This window comes from Podarcis vaucheri (genome assembly GCF_965113315.1).
Source record: "Podarcis vaucheri genome assembly, chromosome: 2".
Taxonomy (NCBI): Eukaryota; Metazoa; Chordata; class Lepidosauria; order Squamata; family Lacertidae; genus Podarcis; species Podarcis vaucheri.
The window spans coordinates 72,638,094-72,659,371 of NC_138760.1; the positions used below are offsets into that span (position 1 = coordinate 72,638,094).

A 21,278-nucleotide genomic window follows, 5' to 3' on the forward strand; every position below is an offset into this window, starting at 1 on the left:
TTATATTGTTACAAGTTGTTGAAAATAAAGAAGGACTGAAACAAATTAATTCGATTTTTGGACTGGAAGTGAAACTAAATAACCAGAATCCCTCTAGAGGGGGTTCACGGACATTACAAGAATGGAAATAGGTCGGAAAATACTGGCTGACCTGGATGAGGTTGTTTTTCTCATGGGAAAGCTGCGAAAGATGTACAAGCAAGGTCATGTTTTGTCTAAAGTGCTACAAATTTGAAGTCAACAGCAAATATATCTATTGAACTGGAAAAGGACTTGACGTACAAAACCCAGGCAGCTGGACAAGAAAAGAAACTAGAGATTGAAGAGGAGGAAGAGATATATGCTGAACAGGAGGAACAGAAAGGAGGGGCTGAAATGTTACAGAAGGCAAATGAGAGCCGGAGGCCTGTCAAGATGGACATAAAAGAAAATAAGGATTGGAAGAGGAAAACTTGGTTTGGACTTAGAAATGAGGTTTGGAAAGATCTCCTTTTGGGGGGATCTGAAGATTTAGGGACTATTAATTTGACCAAGGTGGAAGCTGGAGCTTTTGGGATATTTGGATTTAAGAAACAGGACTTGAGCTACACCTTTGAACAAGGAGGCCTGGCCGGAAGGAATATGGACATTATAGAGAGAGTGCCCCTTCGAGACTGGGTGTCAAACACAAGGGACTTTCAAAGAAGCCGGCAGAAAGGGACTGAGAGAGATTCAAGAGCCTCAGACGTGAGGTTGCCAGGCTAATAATAGATGGACTAATGGACTATGGTTTTGGGATCGAAACCGGGGAAGGGAGGGTGGGGTTTGGAAATCCAAAGGGGGCTTGATCTTTTTTATTCGGTGTTTAATTTTGTGTTGCTATTAGTATAAGAATGGGGAATCCGTGGAAGGGAAATAGGGTCGACCTTAGAAAAAGTTCTCTATAAATGATTGAGGTATATAAGTGAAAAGTTGATATATAAACTGAGTTAAATATAGTAATGAATTAAGGTTAAAAATTTAATATAAATAAACATAATAACAAATTAAGGTTAAGAATTTAGAGATAAGAACTTGTTGGATAAATATTTGGACTTGGAATACAAGAAGGGGAGGTGAGGGGAAGTTGCGGAAAAAAGTTATTGAAAATGGGACTGTAAAGAATGAATTCTTTTTTTTTGCTTTTTTGCTTTTTGTTTTTTGTATTACTTGAAATTCTAATAAATATTACTTTAAAAAATAAAAATAAAAAGGTTAGAACTGGGAGGTTCAGCATGCAAACAGAAAAGCTGAAGCCAATGATGGAATGACTGTGATCACCATGGGAAAAATTGGATTATATGATATGTTTTGAGGTGAAAAGGGTCTGAGCCTGTAGCCTATCCAATGATTCCCTGACCCCTCATTTTCAGTGGCTTTCAGGTGTCCTATTTGAATAATTTCCCCGAGTCCTTTCCTTAATTCATGTTGTGGATTTGATGGGGTTACAAATCACCTTTCTTCATGAAGCTCAATATAATCAATTCCTAATTAATCAAATGAAGTTATGACCCATCTGGGATAATAACGTCTGAAATACAACCAGATTCATGAAAAACAGCCATTGAATTTGCTTCAAGAAATTTTATTATGGAACAAGCAAACATAGGGGAAAGTAAAGAACTGTCAAAAATCATTAAGGTAATATTGTGGGTTATCTGTAAATGACAGCAGATCAGTAGCAAAATTTTGGAACAAAATATGAATATGAGATCATTGTTAACACAAAACAAAATTTAAAGGTGCGTATCCAATGTTGTTCCTCTGCTGATGGAAGACTCTTTGATCCAACATTGTGGAATGGGAGGGGAGGAGATATTTTAAGATTCAGACTCCACCTTGCAGCTTTTTTTCTACCTCTCCTAACCTCCTGGAGCAGATACTTGTGTATGAGTGTGTGTGTCATGGGAGTTGCAGGGTGAGGTGGGAGGTTGAAAAAAATTGGCATTCATTTCCTGTTTTGCTGATGGAAGCCTCTACTGGGTTAAAGAGCCTTCTGTCATTGGAAAGACACCATTAAATACGACTCAAATTGTAATGTTGGATGATCAGAAAGTACACAAGTTAGCATTTGGAAACCAATATTTTGAACAAGTATCTTTGACTAGGATCCAAAGAGGTCAGCATGTGTACGCAAAGCATTTTTCTGTGTGTACATGACATTCCTGATGGTCTTTTCTGGAAGTAGATTTTTATACCCTAGTGAGATTATAATGACCTTCAATCACCTTTTTGGGGAGCTGGGGAGACTGTTGTTGGTTGAGAGTCTGAAAAGCCCCCATATACAGATGTAAGATGACACGTGAATCCTTGGATTCTAGTCTTCTTTCATTATTGCTGCTTGCATAGTTGATCTATGAGGATCTAGTGGGTGAATGGTCCTGAGATGTAGCAGAGAGATTAGACTAGGAGGTCCCATTCATTGTTATATGATTATATGATTCCTGGATAATCAGTCAGCGCTTAACATTCTCTGAAATGCCGGAAGGTAAGAGTCTCCTCATTATTTCTACAAAGAAAGAAAGAAAAGCTCATCATTAGTCACTTTCTTCATTTCACTGGTAGAAGAGAAAGCTGAGAGGTTTTTCTACCAGAGCTATCTAGATGGATTGCACTGGGTTTTTTATATAACAAAAGATGCAAGGAAGAAAGTATGGGGTGCATTAATTACACTTGCTGAAACTTTGCTCTGTACAAATAAAAGAAGTCTTCTCTTTGAATTCACAAAATGGTAATTCTATCATCATGATAAAGCAGCTATTTGGAAATTTTTTATTTTTATTTTTATTTTTTACCCATAATCTTTTAAACATTTTTTCTTACCCTCTTGCAAGCTCCATAATGCATCCTGCCAACATTGTCGTCAGCTTCTCTGAAAAAACAAGAGAGAAAGAATGTGGAACTCAACAAGTAAACACATTTTTTACATTCTGCTGGTAAAAAAAAGACTTTACATATGAATGCTGTGGTGGGGTGAGGTAGTGTTGTACTTTCTTTTTTAAATACATCCTACACCTATGAAAACCAAGTGTAAAACAGTGTATGTGGGGGAAGCGGTCCAGTTTCACAGAAATCCACTCCTAGTATTCCCCTCCCAAGCTTTCCTTGTCTTCCAGAAGTCTAAGAGCAGGGGGAGCATTTGTGTTGTTCTATTGCTAAACAATTGGGACTCCAAATCCTTATTGATGTATTACAAGTCACTCAGAGATCCACCAGTAGATCCTAATCAATCTTTTGCCTACCCTGGGGCAACTAAGGCCACAATAGAACCTTTCCCATATTTATTTTCTGATCCTAAGACATTATCATGTTGTTTCTCAGTTTACCCACAATCTGCTTCCAATGTTTCCTCTAGGATTTCACAATGTTGTCTCCTGCTATAGCCTATCATTTTTACCCTACTGAACCCTCTTAAGTCTTCCAGTACACATACTGCCACCATGCAGTCCAGAAGGGGATAAAAGTGGAGGAGGAGGAGGCAATTTCTATTGCATTTTATTACTCCTCCTCCATATTCTTTGTTACCCAAAGATGAGCATTCTATATATCTATTACACTTACAAGTTGTGTTGGCAAATCTTGCATTCACTGGTATAAGTTCTGCCATCTGTGCCACAGATTTGGAGAAAGATGCTTGGGCAAGCTAGTGTTAGGCCACCAGGTCTCGGAACCCTTAGATATCTTTCACAATTGACCTGCAAAAGAAATATTTCATCAGCTGATCATTTTTTTATCCTAGCAGCTTCATTCTTTCATCTTCTGGAGGCCCGGGGGCCGGATGCGGCCCAATCGCTTTCTCAATCTGGCCCACAGACAGTCCGGGAATCAGCATGTTTTTACATGAGTAGAATGTGTCCTTTTATTTAAAATGCATCTCTGGGTTATTTGTGAGGCATAGGAATTCGTTCATTCCCCCCCCAATATAGTCCAGGCCCCCCCATAAGGTCTGAGGGACAGTGGACTGGCCCCCTGCTGAAAAAGTTTGCTGACCCCTATTAAATCTGGAGCCTCTGGGAAAAACAAGGGTCGTATCTGATCCTTTCCATTTATACATAACTATGATGTTCAGCAATATTGCCTAGCTCTTCCACAGCAAGATGCATATGATTCAATGGAACAGTTTGATGTGCCCTTGTTGCAGGCTGGTTTTAGGTGGTTCTACTTGGTGGTCCAGGACAGAGGCCACCACAAAAGAGAGCTGCCTCATTTTATAAATCTGTGAATTAGGAGGACTAGGCATATACAAATTTGCTCATTTCAGCTCCTCTCTCATTTTTCCCCAAACTTAAATTAAGCAATCCACATTTCTGCATCTATTTACAGTTTTATCCTCACATTTTTTTCCCATTTTCATGCAAATTTCTCACAATAGACAATTTTTCCTTCAGTTTTTGCAAGCAGCTTTCCTTAATATAATGCACCTTTGTGTTATTTCCACTCCTATATACATTTTAATGCACAAATTTCCCCAAAAATGCATTCTTGTACACAGTTCGGGTTGCAGAACTGCATTGCAAAATTGGGGGAAGTGTGAATTTCTAATGCTAGCTATGTTTTTGGTTCACTTACTGCTGCGAGAAGTGTGAATTAGGTAGTTTTTGGTCTACTCACAATTTCTACCACGATACCACAGTGAAATGAACCTCTGTACTAAGCATGAGTGTCAGAAACATGAACTATTATTTTTTCAAAGTGTGTGCACCTCTTTGTTCTGTGATAATATCTGTGACATATTCCCTCATCCTCCTACCTCTTCCCACATTTTAGCTATAATAAATTCATCCAAGCATGTTTAGGTTTTTGGAGAAAATTATAGATATATAATAAGAAAAGAAGAGTCATTGTCTGGAGAGGTCACTTCCTGGCTCACATGGAGAAGAAGCTGTTTACAACAGAAGCCCATAGCTGTATTGAGGCAGCACCAAGTGTTGAAATAATGCGCCCCTAACAAATTTTGTGTCTGGAGCAACTGCTGCTGCTGTGCCCCACCCCATGCTATACTACTGACTGGAGGAGCACTGGGAGCAGGGTGGGGTGGGCTTCTTGAGAAGCCTTGTCTGGAAAGCATTTGCTTGCAGAGCAAGGCATTCATACAACTGCCACAAAACATGTAAAGCACAATAAATGGAAAAAGGAAAAGGAACGCACCTCACTTCCACTGTCACTGTCAACACCTAAGATAAAAAATCACACATGAACACAAAAAAATACACAGTCATTGAAGGAAACTGAGATCAAGTTGTTAATTACAAAGTCTGCAATCTTATAAATGAAGGAGAATAAGCCCCACTGAGCTCAGTCAAACTTCCTTCTAAGTAGATATGGAAAAGATTTCACTGTAAAGGTAGCTGAAGTTTCCCAAAAAATGGTTTCTGCACCGTGTGCTGCCACATCTGTTTTACACTTTTGCAGAATTGTAGCAGCTTGTATAATTGCTTGGAGTTTTTTTTAAAAAAATATTGAGTTATTAATGCTTTTGAATGAATGAATATGCCTGCACTTCTGCCAGAGTATTTTGTATTAAGATCCTAAGCACAGTATGCTACACTGTTTTCTGTGGACTTTAATTCTATTCAAGATCACAGCCTAAGGCAAAAAGGAATGGCAAACTTTGGTTTTGTTTGTTTTTTGTATTACCATTGTCCTAGGCAGATCACACTCTTCTCTGGCCCAGTAGTGTGTTTTCATGTTGTAAAGGAAAGGATGCAAAGTAACAGACAAATAGTGCTTCCAAATTAGAATTTCTTTATTGGCTTCTGGTGCCGTTAGCTAACACAAAAGGGGCATCACATGGCACATAATAGGATATGGGGATGTTAGCACTAAATAGGATGAAGCAGGAAAGAAGGAAAAGTCACATTTGTGGGCTAAAGTTTACATTGCACAGAGTTTTCTGCAACATTTTCCCATCCTTTTAAAAAAAAAACGAAAAGGCGTCCCTGGAGATGACCATTAGTAATGGCAGAGAAAGTTCAAATACTGAATTATATTGTTATAATGGATTGTAATTGAAAACTAATATAATTATTACCCCCCAAAAAAGGAATGGGAGAGAAAGGTAGGTGGAAAGAATCCCATTCTCTCAAAATCATTGTCCCTCACAGCTAGTTTTCTCTCTACAGGTGAAAAGAAATTGTCACATCTAAATTTTATAAACTCTTGATGGGAGATGGAGTATTCATCCCATTTCATAATCCCCACTCCTAACACGATTTACATTGCCAAGGCTCAACCATAGGCTTTTGAGAAGATTCTAGGGAGCCAGTAGACACAATCCAGTGATTTCTGGCTTGCATAACAATGTGCAATCCCATTAATTTCTCTCTCTCTTTTCAGTCGATGAACGAGATATGTTTTTGCACCCATTGTGTGGGCCTGAAATGCAACTTCTGATCTACCAAAAGGTGCTTACCTGAGAGGAAAGAAAGAGCCAGCAAGAGCACCACAAATACACCTACTGTCTTCATGGTGGAGGCAGTTATTCAACTGTACATCCAGTCCCAGTAAAAAGAGATAGTTCCAGTAAGGCAACTGGGTATTTATATGCATGTGTGCAGATCCAGAATGCAGATTCTAATCTAATGCAACCCTCCCAGTCTTTTGTTGTTGCAAACAAATGGGAATATTTGTTGAGGTCGGCAGTAACCCACAGGTTGAAATTCTCTGTCAGTAAGAATGAAAAGGCATGAAAACAGAAAAAACATTTGAGCTGCTCCAATGGTTTTGTTAATCAAACTGCAAGCTTCCGGTATCTGTAGGTCTTGGGGGCAATAGCAATTCATCAAGTGAAACCTCCAACTAGGGTTGAGGGAGATGTTCCATTCAGTTTGCATGTAAAGGCAAGCACACCTAAACCACACTTTGTAAAGCAAGATTTGAGCCGGAAAACAGGCATCTTTGGAAAGTCACCCTTCCCAGGATTTTTCAGGGCAGTTCTGCAGCCATGTAATGCATATAAAAATCCATGTTAGGATAAAGTACACATCTAAAATCACATAGTCATGAAAATGCATTATAGCTGGGGCAACTGCACAGTGGCGTAGCGTGGGTTTGTCAGCACCCGGGGCAAGGCAAGTAATTTGCGCCCCCTAACCCGTGGATTTGCGCCCCCTAACCTGTGGATTTGCACCCCCTAACCCTAACCCCCAGATGTTGTGCCTGGTGCAGCCGGGCCCCCCTGCACCCCCCACGCTACGCCACTGCAACTGCATACGAAAGTATGCATTTTTAGACAGATTTGCACGAAAATGCTGGTGATTTTTCATGTAGACATTTTCTTTGAAATGTATGTGGCAATGTGGACAACTGATTTTAAGAGTGAGGAAAAGAAGAAGCTGAGGGGAACCAAAACACACATATTATTCATCTCTACCTCTGAAATATTAATTAAAAAGAGGCTGCTTGTAAGCTTTTTCAAAATTTTCAGAATTCAGTAATTTGAAGATTGCGGTCTGCAGGCAGCTCTTGGAGGCCTGCAAAGAAGCCCTTCTCTGATGCCCCTCTGCCGAATCCCCCTGTCACTGGACTTGGCTGCCTGCTGGATGAAGTGACCATCCTTGCACACCACCCACCCTTCATGTATTGGTATGTATGTGCTGCCTCTGCAAACTGACCATGCTGCGTACTAAGGGGGATGTTGGCCACAGACATGTGATCTGATGGCGAATTTGGAGTGACCCAATGCAAAAATCCTGAGGATCCATGGGCTTTTACCTCCCACCTCCCAGGCAGCCTAGCATCCCTTATCTCTCTTCTGATCCCACCAATCAGCTGTTTCCTTTCAACACTCACTCCCCTCTTGTTTGCCTTGGTATCTTTTCCTTAGCTGGAGCAGCTTTTTGCTCCTCCTTTTCTTCTAATTTCTCTCCTTATTGCTTTAGTCTTCCTGTTTTCCCCCTTTGCAAGTTTGCTGTCTTTACCTCCCCCCTCCCAGGCAGCCTCCTTTATCTCTAGCATCCCTTATCTCTCTCCCCGAACGGCAAACGATCAGCAGCTTTGTTTCAACACCCACTTGCCTCTTTCAAAAAGCAAAACAAAACATGATCTGCTTTTTGTTCCTGGGCAATTCGGCTCCAGGAACCACACATTCGCTCCATAAGACGCATAGACATTTCCCCTTACTTTTTAGGAAGAATAAAAGTGTGTCTTATGGAGCGAAAAATATGGTAGTTGTCATGTCCATTGGAACACTCCCCGTGAAGGAGCAGGCCTGGAGTTTGGGTGTTGCTTCTGCATCCAGCTCTGTCATGGGGTGCTCAGGTGGCCTCAGTGGCTAGAAGTGCCTTTTACCAACTGTGGCTGGTTAGACAAGCCTACTCAGATGTTTAGAAAGTTTGTAGGAATTTTAATTTCTTTTAGTTTACTTTACTCCAGTTTTAACCTTCTGAATGTTTTATACTACATTTGTAAAAAAATAATAATAATAGTGATCATTTTATTGTTTTCCCTTTTTTGTTAACTGCCTTGAGGTTTTTCTACAATCAAGCAATTTTACGAAAAACATTTTACGAAATAAATAAATATAACAGATCATAGAGAAGCTCATTGGTGAGTTCACATTCTGAAGGAAACAAGTTTGTCTATCCAGATGAAACTCTGGCCACTCCAAACTAAACAATTAGCTATCCTGTCCTCCAGAAAGGATCTGTCATCTTCCCTCGCTCCTCCTTATGGCCATGAATTCAAACCATGAATGGCCATGGCATAGCAAGCAAGCACAGAAGCAGACATCTGTCATCTGTCAGTTAAAGAACTAAAGGATTCATTTGGTCTGGGCAGTCTCTAAGCTTTGGTGACATCAGTTATCATCTTCCTCCAGATTTGTTCAGTCTTAGCTAAAAAAAAAAGCAGTGCTTTATTTGATGTTCTCAGGTCAACATGGTTGTGGTGTAAGAGATATAACAATGATCTCCTTCAAGTGGTTCTCCTGGAGGAACTGAAATCAAATGGTGTGGTTTGAAGGTAAAACAATTATTTGGTTTAGATATTTGCCAAGGGTATGTCATGAGCATCTGCCACATTACTTCTTATTGTCATAAATTCTGAACTTTCAACTAGGAAAGAAAATGGATTGCTTGTAGGTTAGATTATAATAAATCTTCTGAATTGGTTTCAAAGGTCATTTGGAGTTATCCTGAGCAAAACACTGGAACACATAGCTCTTTTACTTTGATGATCATGAAAAAGGAAATTAGACTGCTGAACCAGATAAACACATATTATATCAGTCTTCCTCAACCTGGTATCCTCCAGCTACAAATCCCATAAGCTCCTACCATTGGCCATGATGGCTGAGATTGATGGGGAAAGGAATCCAACAACATTTAGAGGTCCACGGGTTCCCCATCCCTGATCTAACACACTCCACTTAGAAGTAATCTTCATTGCCAATAACATCCCATGTTGCTGTATTACAACTCCCATTATCTCAAACCACAGCCCATGCTAACTGAGGTTGATGGGAGCTGGAGTCAAACAGTATCTAGTGGGCTCCAGAGACCTGGGGATAACTGAAATTTGGGAGATGAGGTGCTTGGGAGACCATAGGCATACAGATGGGTTTTCCTTCTTTCAGACCCCCCTCCCTGTGTTCTTTCTTTTTCTTAAACAAATGATCTGGTGGCCAAAGCTAGGAAGCAGCAATTGCACAGTTGTTGTCGTTATGACCACCACTGTGGAGATAAACCAGTATATCCCAATTTAGCACCTTTCCATCCCTGATCTATGAGTCTGTTACCTAACCTTGGGGTGTATTGGAGGAGGGGTACTACCTCTTGTGGGGGGACACATTTGGAGAACTAGCTCTCACCTGTGGCTCCTAGAAACTGTCAACATGCAACAGTGGCCACACCCTGGGAAACAGCTTTGACTGGCTGGCTAAACCAGGTGCGGGTAGCCAATGGGTCTCAAACACTTGGTGAGGTAGGAGCTTCCCCTGCATGCAAAGACAGGCTCCAGCGGATTGAGCAGATGAGACTAATAGTGGATCCAACCGTTAAGAAGGAGGTCTCTGCATGTACTGTAAAGGTAAATTAGGGGCAGATGGTGCTTGTCCACCTGGGAAGGTTGTCCATCTAGGAGAAGGAAAACTTTGATCTTAAACCTCTGCTCCTTTGCAGGATATCTTTGGGAGAAGAAAGGGCTAAGGACTATGCCCCACACAAATCTGGAGTGGAGTCCCTAAAATGGTTGGATGGTGCCTTGTACGCCTCAACCAGCAACTCCTGCAGCCAAGCTGGTGCCAAACATATTTATCTGCTTTCCTTTGGACCACATCAGTGAGCCCGAGGGTCTTGCCGTCTATGTAGACTTCCATAACAGGACTGCATGGGTCATGTTGGTGCTGCTAACGCAGCAGTTTGACTTCAGCCCCAGAGGCACACTCCATTGTCTCTTGAGACAGTTGGATGCCAACAACAGCCAATCTAGACTAGGAATGTGGAGAGTTGGGGATCTGCTAATATGCTAGTTCAGGTATCCCCAAACTCGGCCCTCCAGACATTTTGGGACTACAATTCCCATCCTCCCTGACCACTGGTCCTGTTAGCTAGGGATGATGGGAGTTGTTGTCCCGAAACATCTGGAGGGCCGAGTTTGGGGATGCTTGTTCTAGTTGATATCCAAGTGCAACAGGAATGATTTCTGACTTCCAGTTGTTTTAACAATTGCAACAAAATGACTTCCCCCACAGCCCAGACTATACTGCTGAAGTGAAGGAAGCTGAGAGTGTGGGGAGGAACCAGAAAGGACTGTGAATGCAGTTCATTTCTGGGGCTCAAAACAAACTTTAAGTGTATGTCTTTTGCACCTGGCTCCAGTTAGTGGATCTCAGAGTCCCAGTAATAAATAACAATTATAGATTCCACAGAGCTGAAGCCTCTCCAGTGGCGAGCTAAACAGGAATGGAAGAATCTCTCCATTTCAGTTCCTTTTTACATACAACTCTCCACATTTCTATAGCAATTTGCTAATTTATATATTTATTAATCCTTATAAAGATTTGCCAACACTTTTGTGAGATTTGCACCTACTTTATTTTAAAGTTTTGACTAATATACGTATCTTTGCAAGCACCTCATTCTGTTTATGAAGATATTTATTTTCATGTACATTTTTCATGAAGGTTCATGCCCATTTTTTTGGTTGGAGAGCTGTGTCACAAAGTTTGAAGAAGTGAGAATTTCAAAGGACAGCTGCCTTTTAGTTAGAGAATGGGAATTGGGTTGTTTCTCATTAAAATGCAAACAAAACCATATTTCTCCCCATTCCCTAGACCTAGGCAAATATAGAGTCTAAATATAGATCTGCTGGTTACATTAATGAGTATGTTAACCAAGAGGGAAAGCATGACTTCCTTCCCCCCTTAATTTATCTTAGTATATGTCAGTAACAAACCTGAGCTGTGCAGTGTCTTCTAAAATAAATAATTTGTAATAGTGTTCCTCCATTATGATACTTTTCATATCTTCTTTCCACTCAGCAACAGTTTTATCTATTTTTAGGTTTGGGGTTTATTTCCTACATTTATATCCTGACTCTTCATATATAATTTTAAGGCAGCATACTATGTCTTCATGGATACTTGGCATCCATGCACTTAAAGCAATCGAACGGTTAATGACACAATACACAACTTCAGTAAGCATCTGAACAAGAACACTTAAAAGTATTTGAACACATACACCAATAAGATAAGAAAACTACTTAGAGCACTGCTTTAACTGCCAGTGCCTTAGCTGGAGACCAGCAGCCACGTTCATCACATTTATAAAATTCAGCTGAGAAATATAGAGGATGCACAAGATCTCTGCCAAAATATACAAAGAAGGCTGTCACAAGAGGGATTATTTACAGTCCCCATCACAGTTAAAAGAAAATTAAATCACAATGTTCTGCCAATATAACTTCATATCACACACACACCACGATTCAGTATGAACTAAGGGAATATTTGCTTTGCAGCACCGCCATAAATTAAACAACAGCATGCCTGAATCTCACGGCTTTCACCACAATTTCCCAACATATCCAGCTCAGAAACTGAACTGTACAGTCTTGAAAATACCAGTAGTGTGTTAGATGCAATGTTCCATACAAGTTTTTAAATGGAGACTTAGACTGTGGAGGCAAGAAGAGATACAACTGCCCAGTATTCTGTACTGCAGTAACTCCTGCTTCCCAGTCAATTTTGCTTATCTGATGGCATCAGTGATGTATCTTCCCTCCTCTCTAACGCGCCTTCCCCACCTCCTTAGAGGTTTCTAGTACTGTGGTTGACAAAGCTGGACCAGGGGCCAAAAGGATAAAAGAAGAAAAGCGAAAGGGAGCAAAATAGGGGAGGGGGGATTATTTCCTGCCTCCTATGTTTTTTGGAATCTAGATCCAAAAATGCCCTAAAGCTGTTAATAGTGATCAACCTGCCATTGTTAGAGAGTAGGGGCCTCAGACCTGGGTTTTGGCTAACCTGCTTTTTTTAATCTTTTGTTGTTGTTGTTGAAGGAGTTGCTTTTAAAGGAGCTTTCCCTCTGAGAGTCAGCTGAAATTTGCATCTACATATAGAAATGAGTTTATGCACATTTTACACATGTTTGTGTCATGGGCTTGTGCCTTGGGTCTTTTAAGGACCAAGCAAGAACTTGTTTTTCTACCTAAAATATATCAGACCAGTGTTTTTATATTACATTGGTAAATATTATTATTATTTTTAAAAATCTAGCTCTAGAAACATCAAAAAAACAAATATTATTTTACATACACATATTTTGGAAGAAAATATCTACATATAATATTGAGATTACAGAGCTAGAGGGGAATGGAGAATAATAATGAAGAATAAGCCATAAGCTGTATGTTAGTCTAATGACTCTAGAGCAGCCTTTGCAGATGTTTTGGACTACTGCACAAGTCCTGTCAGATGCAGCCAGTATTTGGAGGGCACCAGGTTGGCAAAGACCACCATAGTGTCAATGGCTACATGCGCATAAATGACTGGACAAAAAGTGATACACGCCATTTTACCAGACCTATCCAGAAGCCAACTTTGAATACCAAAGACTCGCTCCAACTACCAGCCCAAAACCTCAGCTGGGGAAAAAATACACAGCTGTGACAGTTAACAGAGTGATTTACAATGATGTGGTTGACATGAAAGGTAAATGGACTAGAGAAATATTTTATAGCAATATTGCTATAAAAGGTGATTACAATACAGCAGGCTCTAGCCAAAATGCCCAGAAAAAGACCTAGGTAAATTACCCTCAGTTCCCCACTCAACCACACACATACTCAATAGCTTAATACAGCATCGTTGCACACCTAACCAGTGCTGGTGTCAGCATAATTCTGTTTTGGAATGTTGTGATGTCCTCAAAAGAGCAACACAACACCACAACTCTTACACTGCAATTCTGCACATCTCCTCAGAAGTTAGTCTCATTGACGTTTGTGGGAGTTACTCCTAGATAAGTGTGTATAGGACTGCACCATCAATGAGGCATCCACCTCTCCCTCTCTCTCTCTCCCCGCCTTCTTTTCAACCCTATGAGCTTGCCCATTGTTTACTGTTGCTGATTCTGACAAATAAAATAGAGTGTTAAATGGAATTGTACTGTTTATATTAGGGTTTGCAACCACATTGCCAACTTAGGGAGCCATCCTATGCCCACCTGGAGCTTGGTTGAGGAGGCCACAGAAAATGGCATGAGCATACCATACAAAGACAGATGCCTGCAAATGTTAAGTGTTTTGCAACTAACACTTATGACTTGGCAGAAGTCATATATGAATAAATGTACCCACTTAGACCTCACAACAACCTTGTGGGGTGGGTAAGTCTGGATTTTTGCTATGGCTAAAGAAAACAAAAATGGAGAAGGGTATGACTTACTCAAGTCACAAAGTATACCGCATCTGTAGTTGGTATCATGCCTGATAATTAGATATGGCCACTCAAGATTTTAGTGTGCTAAAGGATGCTATTAAGGGATCTGGACATCTCTTTATTTGTTAAGTAAAACCCTCACTGGGTTTAAGCACAATAAAATTTGAATCAAATCAAGGTTAAGAAGTCAATCTACTGCCAATCAACTAACTTACCCGTTGTTCCTACTGAGAAAATATAGGACAAAAAAATGTTCTTAACATTCAATATATTCTTAAACATGGCCAAAGGGAATGATTGGCAGAGATCTTCTTAAGTTTTTTTTTATTGAAGAAACTCAGTGAGACTGGTGGAGGTGAGAAAATGTTCTGGAGCATCCATGGAAGTTGGAAGAATGAAACTCAATAAGGAAGCAAATGGAAGAGTCCGTCTGATGACTGGGTCATCAAGGTCTGTTACCCTGTCCCCATGCAGAACAGTGCAGAGTTGTTGCCCATGTACTATAGTCATGGGATAGCTCCTTGAATATAGTATGAAGGCAGGCTTTGCAACACTTGGGAATGCAGCAGTTTCCTTGATTCTGAAGGCCAATTCTTCCATCACTTGCTCTGGGGAAAACAGAATGAATTTAGTTTGAGGTTCTGAGAGGACAAAATCTATCTAAATAAAACTTTATGAAGTTTACTACTAGGATAACAAACTATACTAGGTATGTACTTAGGTGGATCCAGTGCTTTTAAGAAAATGTTTAGGGGTACTCTCATTTTGACTCAAGAAAATCACCATTTTATAGTTCAAATCGGGGAAAATAAATACAGTAAATGGACAAAAGTACAAAGATTCACAAAATGTTTAGGGGTACCCCTGCATACCCCCAGAAAAAAAGCACTGGGTAAATCACTTTGATATGAAATCTATGCTATCTGTTGCTTGCATTGTGGAGCAGATTGTCTTGCAAAGGTTTCACAATTTCAAGAGGCTGAACATTGCCGGTTGAAACATGCCAGTGATCTTTGAACTTTAAACAGCATTATTTTCTGATAGTAATTTTTTTCCTGCAAAGTATATTGACAGTTCACAATTGTTCGCAGAGAATTTTTAAGAAAATAATTAAAAATTATTTGTAAAAAATAAAAGTAAGCCACATTCCTAAATTCTCTGGGGCAATAGGAACACATATTAAATACTACGACAACCTAGGGGCTCTAAAAACACACACACTAAAAACGCAAGGCTTGGATGAGGTGGATCAATTTGATATCTGAATGTCAATAAAATGGCAAATTTTCAGTTATCAGTACACAGAAATTTCTAATATTGTCTGCAGAGAGAGGGATATTCTCTGGGAGACACATGGAACTGCCACAGTTATTTCCAAAGCAGTCATCATTTCTGTATGTGGAAAAAGGCGCCCCCTCATAAGTTCCTAAATTCTTGCATGTGGAACAGAGTGCTTGGGTTCTCTGACTCTGTGAATTTGGTTCTGGAAGCATCTGAAATGATGTCTGACTGAGGCTTAATCCTAAGTAAAGAGACAAGTGATTGCAGACCTGGTGCTTTGGATCAAGCTATAACAAAAAGCCAATGTGAAATTTCTTGTTTTGTATAATGGCTGAGCTAGGACAACATGGAGTTTCAAAGCCACTGCTTTCCTGGTGACACTAAAACAGGAGCCACATTTGCTGGGTAGTACTGATGGGTGAAAGGGAGTGAAGCCAAGAGAGTTTCGCATGCCTAAGACCATCTAATGAGTTCATGGCAAGGACCTCCTGATTGGACAGTCTCTTAACCACCACACAGCAACAAGGTTAAGCTCTCTTCGGACGTGAGAAATCCAGGCTAAGAACTGTTATTATGGACATGTATTTGGGAAGGGACGATAACCGGGGAAGGGAGGGAGGGAGAAAACAGAACTTTAAAAACTCTTAGGACTTTTGGGTTTAGTTATTATGACTTTTAGCTAATATAAATTGGGAAATCGATGGAAGGGAAACTGAGTCCAACTTAGGAAAGAATCTAAATTTTTGATAAAAAATGTTATATTAAGATGGTAAAGAGGAGAAATAATAACTTGCCGACATAATCTTGGAAATTGGGATGTAGGAAGGGGGGTGGGGGGAAGTCAAGGAACAAGGTTAAGAAAATAAGATTTTTGAAATTATATATGTTTTTGTCTTTGTTTATTTGTGTGTGTTATGTCTTTATAAAATCTGAAAAACCAATAAAAATTATTATAAAAAAGGTTAAGCTCTCTTCATCATTCCCAATCCTCTCCTGTGCCTGCATGCCTTTACTCTACATTCCCATTATTTGAGCAACTGTGAGTTTAGAGACATGTATATACTGGGTGTACATCTGTTTCCTTCCTTAGACTGCGAGTCACCATAAAATTGCTACAGGCTTTTCTGCAGTGTTTGGTTGTTGTAATAGCCCTCATCTCCCTCATTACAGCCATGTGACTTTGGCTTCTTCTTCTTACCTTCGTCACGCTTTCTTCCTAAAGCTTTCTGGCAACCTGAATGCCTTTATATCTGGGAAGAGAGTCATAGTGAGAGGGTGGTGTTACACATCTGAAGGCCCGTGTGCATCAAAATGACATCAACTGGGGTGTGTGTGTCAAAGCAAGAGTCCTGACACAAGGGCGGAAGAGGTAGGACAGAAACTGACCCAGTGCTGAGAGGACCAGTTCACATTTTACACAATTGCTAACCTCCCCCCCCCTTCAGTTTTATGGCTACAATAAATGGGATGATGAAGAGTTATTATTATAAACTTCTGGTGTCCATTGTCAATCTATATATAGTAAGAGCAGAACAAACCTTAGGGCATGGTCCGATATTTTTTATACCAATTTCAGATTTCGTTTTCCTAAAAAAAAAGGAGAGAGACTAGATTAGTGTGAACACACATACAGCCCTAATAACTTCGCTGGTGGAAAGGCCTTCATAGTAAGGTCACAGAACATTTCACAGATTAGATGTGATGCTAAAAAGAATTCAGAATATAATCTGCTGCAAAGGTTGAGAAAGAGTTTGTTTTCTGTCTCAGTACAAACATTGCCATTAAATCTGTTGCTGATGGTTCTCTTAGCTCCTTTTAAAGCATTGCGCAAAAACATCTTTTATGAATCAGGATACCTTAAGAAGCACCACACACACCTGGAAAATGCAACAGTTCTGATTAAAATAGCCCACTTTGAGTTTATTGTAATCCCCACAATTCTGTTGAAAGTAAAAATGGAATGGTTCCACTATGAATGTGTGTGCTGAGTTAAGAGGATCCTTCACTGCTGGCCACTTCAGTACATGAGAACCCCTGGTGGGAATATGCATTTCGGTATAATTAATGAAAAAGTTGTATGCCTTTCAATATAATTATGGGCAAGGCAGGCTTGGTTTACTCACAGGATTCTGTCACAGAGCATGCACTCACTGCCGTATGTCTCGCCATCTGTTCCACACACCTCCTGGCTTCTCCTCTTGCAAAGGACTTTCCCTCTGGTTTGGGGGTATTGGCTGCAGTCAGCCTAACAAAACAGTAGCAAAAATACTAGAATGGACACTTGGAGAAGACAACTATACTCAGTCATCCCCTCCCAGTCGCCATGGCTGATTAACCTTACATTTTGTTAAAGTTTGGAAGAGACAATGATAAACTGATATTTGGCATATCTGGAAACTTAAGGTGGCATCTGACAAAGTCACACTCAGAACAGACCCAGTTAGTCTTGACTAACTTAACTCCATTGATTTCAATGGGCTTACTCTGAGAATCACTTAGTCAGATACCATTCCTTTAGTACTGGGATGCCCAACTTCCAAGAGACTGCGATCTACTCCCACTTAAAAAACCCTGACAGTGATCTACCCATTGTATTGACCAAAATTGTTGAGCTTTTCGGGAGGGGGGCAATCGATCAGGATCGACCAGGGATGCCCCGCAATCGACCAGAGGATCGCGATCGACCTGTTGGACATCCCTGCTTTAGTAGTTCCATTTGACTCAACAGATCATTTAATGCTAGCCCTGCCCTCAAATTATTCAGCATCTCACCTTTATATGACCAGCTTGACATTCACCTTCGTTCTTTAGCGCAAGCGTATCTTCAGCTTTCCTAGAAATAGTAGAATAAATGTTATATGGTGCTCCCCTATCACTCCCCGAAAGTGAGTAAACCCAATGGTCAAGTTATGGTAGACTATGTGGAGAACAGATATAAGACAACATATAGACAGAAGGTACAAAATGGTCATGCTTAGGGAGAGGAATCACATGATGGCTCAGCCAAGGCATTCCAAAGCAGGGCTATACACTATTGATTTAAGATATGTTTGAGTTGAAGATGGAACCGTTAACAATGGCCCAGTCTGCCTGACTGCTGGTACCACCCCAAGACCGCCCCCCCAACTACACTCACCCTGCTTTATTTTGCATTATGTGCTATATTGTATTTATTGTGTGTTGTTTTCAGTTGTTCCTCTAGTCGCATGCAAGCAATAATTGAACAACATTAAAATCAGCAAAACAAGCAGAACAATCCTCAGCATCACTCAGTGTGTCATGCTACCTAACTAATATGCTGCTTCCAAGTATTGAGAGAACTGCTTGAGGATCTTTTCACATGACTATCAAGGGCACAACACTCATAGGAAAGGTGCCTGAAATCCCTAAACACAGTTATTCTCAGACTAGGGCAAGTCACTCAAGCAATTGCTAGTAAGCGCAGGTTTCAATTTTGGGCTACACTCCCAATGTTTTAAAAATCATACACACACAAATCATGTTCCAAAAGCTGAATCCTGGGTGTTGTGTGATAAGTTCAGGATGTCAAAGCTGAATGCGTGGACTTTTTAAATGTCTACCAATACGCACCTCACAATGGTTGTGTGAACCAGCTCTTGTGGAGGAAGCAGAATCTATACACAACAGCTTTGGACACTCTTGGGCAACCTGATTACTGTACTGATATATATGCTTTTTATGATGAGATGCTGATCAATTAATAAAGAACACGAGGCAGTCGCTTTTCATACCTGCTGTCACAGTTTGGCCTCACTGTTCTTTCTTATGAGGAATTCTCTCCCTTTCTTTCACACACACCCCTCATTCACTCATCCCATTATGAATTAAATCCTATCTTAATTCTTGACTAGGTGATCATTAAACGCAGCTAGGGTTTCCAATGAACGATGACAAAGATGGCATCCGTATAAGCATTGCCATTATCCTGAATTATCTGTCATTCCTTTAATTGGGATCTTGTTGATCTCTGTGTATGTCATTGGAAAATCACCAAGATGTTGGGTAGTTTGCTATGAAGTAAACACAATTAGAAGTCAGAGTGCATTTGCAATGCCCCCAGAGCAACTGCTAATACTCACACAATTGCAGAACACAGGAAACATTTATTGCTATATGTTTTCTCATCAGTGCCACAAACAGGAGACCACAGAGCATTGCACGAAGTCCCTTCCTTCTTTATATCGGCTAGAATTTGATCACAGTCCAGCTGGAAGGAGAAAATAGATATAAGTAAATTAGATAACATGCTACAGTATAAGGTAACTTACTTAATCATATATGTTTTAGGACTGACAAAATACATATAGGGATACTTTCAATGTTTAATGTTTTATTATGTCTTTATATATGTTGGAAGCCGCTCAGAGTGGCTGGGGTAACCCAGTCAGATGGGTGGGGTACAAACAACAACAACAACAATTGTTCCATTGGCTCACAGCTCTTATAGTGAGGTGTTTCATGGTCAAATTTCTTCTCAGCAATTTTTGGGGCCTCTTTGATAGCCTTTGCTCAGATCATCCCTCCACACCATCACCCCCAAAGGGATGGGTATGACGAACAATACAGAAAGAAACTGAATATAAGTCCTGCACTGTACAAACAGCAGAAAAGAAAAGGAAAAGCTGGAACTGATCTGATGTGTAGTGCCAGCTAGATAAGAACTGCTCAATAAAAGCAAGGCATACTAGAACATCTGAAGGCAAGCCTGTTTAGGGAAGTTTTTAATGTTTGATGTTTTATTGTAATTTTAATATTCTGTTGGGAGCCACCCAGAGTGGCTGGGGAAACCCAGCCAGATGGGCGGAGTATAAATAATAATAAAATTATTATTATTATTATTATTATTATTATTATTATTATTATTATTATTATTATTATTGACAGGTTCCTTGCCCAAGGCAGGAGAATCAACGCATCTACCTGCCACCTCATCCAAGAGCACCTGTGCATTCCTGAGTCAGTTTGTCAGAATGAAGGATCAGTTCTGTTATAAGATATCTCCCTTCCTGTTCATCTACTACATAATAATAATAAAAACAATACCTGGGTTGATCACTGTGAGCGTATACATATGTGAGCATACCACATGAAAGGCTCATCCATCTGTTCTTTTCATTTACACAACCATATATTTAGGAACAGCCGCAGGAGCGCTTTCTTGTAACAAGGGATTTATTAAACAGTAGCTGATGTAACTGTTTTGTTTGTTTCCAGTCACTAGAGGGCAATGTCTCATTCCAACAAATTAACATACTTTCCTGATATTCATGGAGGTGTGTTTATATGTGCAGGCCTGAAGGTACGTGAGTAATTATGAACAGACAGGTAGGTAGCTGTGTTGGTCTGCCGTAGTCGAAACATGATAAAAAAATTCCTTCCAGTAGCACCTTAGAGACCAACTACCGGTAAGTTTGTTACTGGTATGAGTTTTCGTGTGCATGAAGAATCTGAAGAAGTGTGCATGCACACAAAAGCTCATACCAATAACAAAATTAGTTGGTCTCTAAGGTGCTACTAGAAGGATTTTTTTATTATGAACAGACAAGCAGAGCAAACATGAGTTTGGTCTTTCTACATATACTGTACAAGAAAGAAACTCATATAGTTATTTGCATATAGCATGATGCAAGGAGAAATATACGTTTATGTGTATCCTTTCTACTTTAGAGTCTTCTGGCTTGACCTCAGAAAACACTGGAATTCCCAGATTCAGTAGAGATTAGCATTTGTTTGTTTTTTAAGGAGAATAGAAATGATTTCAGGACTTGCAACTTCTCAGAATTATATTGCTATAATGGGAGGATCTGCGGCTTCTGATATTTTCCCTGCAGACAGTCAAAGACCCAGGAGCTCTGGCTTCCTACTGAATCAGCTGGCTTTAAATTCCAAGCCACTGTGGGAATTGAAACATTAGAAGTGTTGTACAAATATATAGAAACACTGATGTTCACATATCATCATCATCATCAACACAGCATCCTTATATTTATTACCTTCGGTTCACCTGAAGGTCCTGGCGTGGGCTGCAGAAAAATAAGGTACAGCATTAAAAATAATTTAAAAATAAATTTTAGTGGGT

The 21,278-nt window shown here is 40.1% G+C and overlaps 2 protein-coding genes across 3 annotated transcripts in view; both read right to left on the reverse strand.

Annotated features, from left to right (window-relative positions):
- Nucleotides 1-1,601: 1,601 nt before the first annotated feature.
- Nucleotides 1,602-6,540, reverse strand: LOC309526304 (trypsin inhibitor ClTI-1-like). Its single transcript, XM_082212219.1, has 5 exons — nucleotides 6,431-6,540; nucleotides 5,167-5,192; nucleotides 3,580-3,713; nucleotides 2,842-2,890; nucleotides 1,602-2,527 (listed from the first exon to the last, which is right to left on the reverse strand). The coding sequence occupies exons 1-5, from the start codon at nucleotides 6,483-6,485 to the stop codon at nucleotides 2,522-2,524; spliced, it is 270 nt and encodes an 89-aa protein (XP_082068345.1). The 5' UTR covers nucleotides 6,486-6,540; the 3' UTR covers nucleotides 1,602-2,521.
- Nucleotides 6,541-14,212: 7,672 nt separating this feature from the next.
- Nucleotides 14,213-21,278, reverse strand: part of LOC309526761 (serine protease inhibitor Kazal-type 5-like) — a 30,603-nt gene continuing 23,537 nt past the window's right edge. Inside the window, exons 12-18 of one of the 2 annotated variants that reach the window (XM_082212977.1) lie at nucleotides 21,193-21,222; nucleotides 19,279-19,406; nucleotides 17,951-18,011; nucleotides 17,302-17,423; nucleotides 16,717-16,765; nucleotides 16,377-16,428; nucleotides 14,213-14,505 (exon numbers count right to left, since the gene is read on the reverse strand). In XM_082212977.1, coding sequence (XP_082069103.1) covers nucleotides 16,423-16,428; nucleotides 16,717-16,765; nucleotides 17,302-17,423; nucleotides 17,951-18,011; nucleotides 19,279-19,406; nucleotides 21,193-21,222 — 396 coding nt within the window. In that variant the 3' untranslated portion in view covers nucleotides 14,213-14,505; nucleotides 16,377-16,422. The remainder of the gene's footprint in view (nucleotides 14,506-16,376; nucleotides 16,429-16,716; nucleotides 16,766-17,301; nucleotides 17,424-17,950; nucleotides 18,012-19,278; nucleotides 19,407-21,192; nucleotides 21,223-21,278) is intronic. The other variant, XM_082212978.1, reaches the window with a different exon arrangement.

Coding starts and splice junctions, on each gene's coding strand:
- LOC309526304 (XM_082212219.1), bottom strand. CDS start 6,485: ATGAAGACAGTAGGTGTATTTGTGGTGCTCTTGCTGGCTCTTTCTTTC. Junction 3,714..5,166: donor ACAGTGACAGTGGAAGTGAG/GTGCGTTCCTTT, acceptor TTTCTTTTGCAG/GTCAATTGTGAAAGATATCT. Junction 2,891..3,579: donor AAGATTTGCCAACACAACTT/GTAAGTGTAATA, acceptor TTGTTTTTTCAG/AGAAGCTGACGACAATGTTG.